The sequence below is a fragment of the Chaetura pelagica genome, unplaced genomic scaffold, assembly GCF_000747805.2.
Source record: "Chaetura pelagica isolate M959 unplaced genomic scaffold, ChaPel_1.0 scaffold470, whole genome shotgun sequence".
In the NCBI taxonomy this organism is placed as follows: Eukaryota; Metazoa; Chordata; class Aves; order Apodiformes; family Apodidae; genus Chaetura; species Chaetura pelagica.
The window spans coordinates 760,949-765,085 of NW_009951911.1; the positions used below are offsets into that span (position 1 = coordinate 760,949).

The 4,137-nt window shown below is 47.9% G+C and overlaps 1 protein-coding gene across 1 annotated transcript in view; it reads left to right on the forward strand.

Moving 5' to 3' along the window:
• Positions 1–2,034: 2,034 nt before the first annotated feature.
• The window catches only part of LOC104385842 (protein phosphatase 1 regulatory subunit 12B-like), a gene marked incomplete at its 3' end in the record, with an annotated part of 15,596 nt that continues 13,493 nt past the window's right edge, over positions 2,035–4,137 (forward strand). Inside the window, exons 1-3 of the mRNA XM_009994343.1 lie at positions 2,035–2,063; positions 3,435–3,525; positions 3,979–4,119. Coding sequence (XP_009992645.1) covers positions 2,035–2,063; positions 3,435–3,525; positions 3,979–4,119 — 261 coding nt within the window. The remainder of the gene's footprint in view (positions 2,064–3,434; positions 3,526–3,978; positions 4,120–4,137) is intronic.

The window sequence follows — 4,137 nt, forward strand, 5'->3', positions numbered from 1 at the left end:
ACACATACCAGGAGTGTATCTGAGCAAGCCCAACGTGGCCCACATGCATGTGTGTGGTTGTATGAGCTGAATTCCTGTTCGGGCAAAGACACATCTCATCTTTCCTCCTTTTATTCCCCCTTGTAAGCATGTAGCTCACACAAACCTGTGTCCTCTTTGCAGAGTAGGAGACATAAATTCCACTGCTCAGAGCTGTTGCAGTGAACTGTTCACCATCCTTAGCTACTAGTTCTGGGCTCCTCACGACAAGAATGGCATTGAGTTGTTAGAGTGAGTCCAGAGAAGAGCAACCAAGCTGGGGAAAGGTCTAGAGAACAAGTCCTGTGAGGAGAGGCTGAGGGAGCTGGGGATGTTTAGTTTGGAGAAGAGGAGGCTGAGGGGAGACCTCATTGCTCTCTACAGCTCCCTGAAAGGAGGTTGTAGGGAGATGGGAGTTGGGCTCTTCTCCCACGTGAATAATGACAGGACCAGAAGAAATGGCCTGAAGCTGCACCAGGGGAGGGTTAGACTGGATATTGGGAAGAATTTATTTACCTAAATAGTGGTTGGACACTGGAACAGGCTGCCTAGGGAGGTGGTGGAGTCACCATCCCTGGAGGTATTAAAAAAACCTGCAGATGTGGCACTTCAGGGCATGCTCTAGTGGGCACAGAGGGGTTTTTGTGGGGTGTGTGGTGATGGTGGCTTTGTGGGATGCATGGTTATGGGGGTTTTGTTGTTTGTTTGGGTGGGTTGTGTTGTTCCCACCCGCCCAGGTGGACAGTTAGACTTAGTGATCCTTGAGGTTTTTTCCGATCATAATGATTCTGTGATTCTGTGCATTTCTGTGGCTTATTTGTTTCAGGAACTTTTTTTTTTTTTTTTTTTTACTACTGCTCTGAATTTAATTTGCAATAGATTTTGCCAGTGCATTCTTCCTGGAGGAGGCTCATTGCTTTTGGATGCTGTGCAAATAGCAGCTATTCCACTTGTGTCAGGAGCTGCAGAAAATGCTGATTGTTTCCTTAATGTGCCATTACCTGGGTAGCACATGTGCTCTGCGTAGAGGAGAGCAGGAAAGAATGGCTTGTCTGCAAAATCAGGGGTTGCACAGCATCCACTCATCACAGAGCAGCTTTTTCTGTTCCTGACACAGCAAGCTGTTGGGAGACAATCATCCCTCAGGATCTGAGGCACTTCCCATGTCGGTGTGTCCGTCACAGCAAGTGTGTCTGCCTGGATAATGGCAGGGAAGTGCTGAGCTCCTCTGCAGGGTGTGCACATGGGCTGTGCTGGAGGCTCTTTCTGCAAGTGATAAATGGGGCTCTGGAAGTGTGGATCTGTCAGCCTGGCCAGCTGTGGCAGCCACCTCCATTGCAGTCCCCTCCCTGAGGCGTCTCCACCAGCCTGCAGTGCAGACACCTCAGCAGGGAACAACCATCCTTTGCACTCTCCTTATACTCTTTGGAGATCAGGGTAGTTCCAGGCATGATTTATCAGGTCAAATCATAGAGTGGTGGGGGAAGGAAGGGATCTTTGGAGAGCATCTAGTCCAACCTCCTGCTAGAGCAGGGTCAGACACAGCAGATCCCACAGGAACACATCCAGAGGGGTTGGGATGTCTCCAGAAAAGGAGACTCCACCACCTCCCTGGGCAGCCTGTCCCAGGGCTCTGTCACCATCACAGTCAACAAGTTCCTCCTCCTGTTCAGCTGGAACCTCCTGTGCTCCACTTTGTGGCCATTGCCCCTTGTCCTGCCACTGGGCACTGCTGGGAAGAGTCTGGCCCCATCCTGCTGACACCCCTGGAGATATTGAGGAGGGTTGATGAGATCCCCCCTCAGTCTCCTCCTCTCCAGCTGAACAGCCCCAGCTCTCCCAGCCTTTCCTCACAGGCAGGTGCTCCAGTCCCCTCAGCACTTGGGGGCCCTGCCCTGGACCCTCTCCAGTAGCTCCTTGTCCGTCTTGAACTGGGGAGCCTAGAATTGGACAGAGTTCTCCAGGTGGGGCCTCAACAGGGCAGAATACACCCGTTTTAGGTAACAAGACCCTCACATGTTCCCCACCAGGACTCAAAGTGCAAGGTAACCAGCTGCCATGGATGTACCTCCAAACATCCAAGGAATCCCCTTAAGTGACATGTCCCTGTGTTTGGCTGCACAGATAAGTCAGCTCTGAACACAAGAACTCAATGATCTTTAAGGCCCCTTCCAGCTCTAACCATTGTATGATTCTGTGATCATGAAGGTAGATAAAAGCCATCATGGTAGATGGTTTTTAGAATGATCCAGATGTTGTGATTCTTTGAGGTTTTACAAAGCCAGCCATCTTCCTAATAAATGTCTTAACTTACTAGATCAGAAGCAAAATCTCTTTAGCCTGTTGCCTTTTCCTTGCAAGTGGCTGCAGTGGAGAACCAGGAAAAGTCTGAGGAGAAAGGAAGGGATTCCTTGCTAGATCTCCATCCCTCACGTGGCTAATTATTCTTTGAACATACCTAGATCTTTGATGCTCTGTTAATCTGTGGCAGTGATAAACCTCCAAAAGAGCATTGCATTTCAGGCACCCTCATCCTTGTACAGAGACAGAGTTAATAATCGTTCCCTATTAACCAGACTGAAGAGTCCAAGCTAATTAATCTTTCCTGAGATGGAAGCCACTCCAGCAGGGTGGAAATGAGACTTGCTGCTGTGCCACCCCCGACTCCGTGGGAGCCCTGCCAAGTTCCTCCCGTTTGGCCACAGTGAATGCCAATGCAGAGAGTTCAGTTTATATATTTTCATGTGAATAAGTCTTTTGAAATCTCCCCAGTTTAAGGAAATCTGGTGATGACCAGCTCTGCATTTTAACCATGTTTGTCAGTGTTAAGGGACTCGATCTGCTCTGGAGTGTGAAGGTCGTTTCTTTAATTTCATAGCTTTCCTTTTTTCAAGGTGTTTTGTCTCTGTAAGATGCCTGCAGTTCAGCCAGTTTCCAGCATGATGGATTTCATATTGATGAGGACAGCAGATTGCAGGAATATGATCATGAATATAATGACAGGAAGGAGGGTCTGAGGAATGTGCCAGTGCAGGATTTCTGTTCTTGAGATCTTTATCTGAATGGAGCTGCTTTGTGGAGTGGCTTGGGTTTTTTTTCTACAGGTGCAATAGGACATGGAATGGGGCAAATATTATACTAAATAGTAGCACCTCTTTTTTTTTTTTTGTTTGACAGAACATGTCTGATACCAAAGTGTTTATTTAGAGACTCCACAGTGAACATAATTCAAACATTTGTGTGTCATGTGCTCATAGGAAGGTCGTCCCAAAGCAGATGATAAGCAGCTTTGGTAAATGGGGCTAAAATAATTTTTGTCCATATGCAAAAGAATAGTATTTCAGCTCTGGAGCTCAGAGGGGCAGAAGGCAGAGCACCTGTTTTTATTTTAACCTCTTCTACCCTTTTTTTTGCAGATCATATCTGACTCCTGTGCGGGATGAGGAAGCAGAGTCGCTGAGGAAGGCGCGATCCAGGCAGGCCCGCCAGACACGCAGGTCCACGCAGGTAAAGCTTGGAAATCTTCCTGTTCTTGGGTAGGGGGAGGAGAAAAGATGTATAAAGAGGCAAGATTTTCTCCTGCTCTTATATTACTGCTTAGGACAAGGGGCTTCTCTGCCCTCACTGGATTGGAGAGGTTCTGGCAAAAGTTCCTGCAAGTGGTTATTACAGAATACTCCCCTGAGCACATGAGTTGGATTTCAAAGTTCTCACTGGTGCAGTATTCCTGCCTTCTAGTTTGTATCTTGATCACGTAGATTTGGGTCATTTTCAGTCAGTGATTAGGTCTGTACACTGAGAAGTGTGTTAAAGGCAACAGATTATTTCTTTTTCCAGTTAGCATAGAGATGAAACATTAGCCTGGCTGGGTATAAGCCTGCTGGGTGTTTTAAACTGACCTGGAAGACATGAAATGTAAATGCATACATTTAAAAATTCTCTCTCTCTTTTTCTCTCCAGGGTGTGACACTGACAGACCTTCAGGAGGCAGAAAGAACCTTCAGCAGGTCCCGGGCAGAGCGACAAGCTCAGGAGCAGCACAGCGAGACGGCGGAGAGCACGGAGCCTGCTGAGGAGAGCAGGGAGAGGCAGGACACCCAGGCAGGGTGGAGCAGGAAT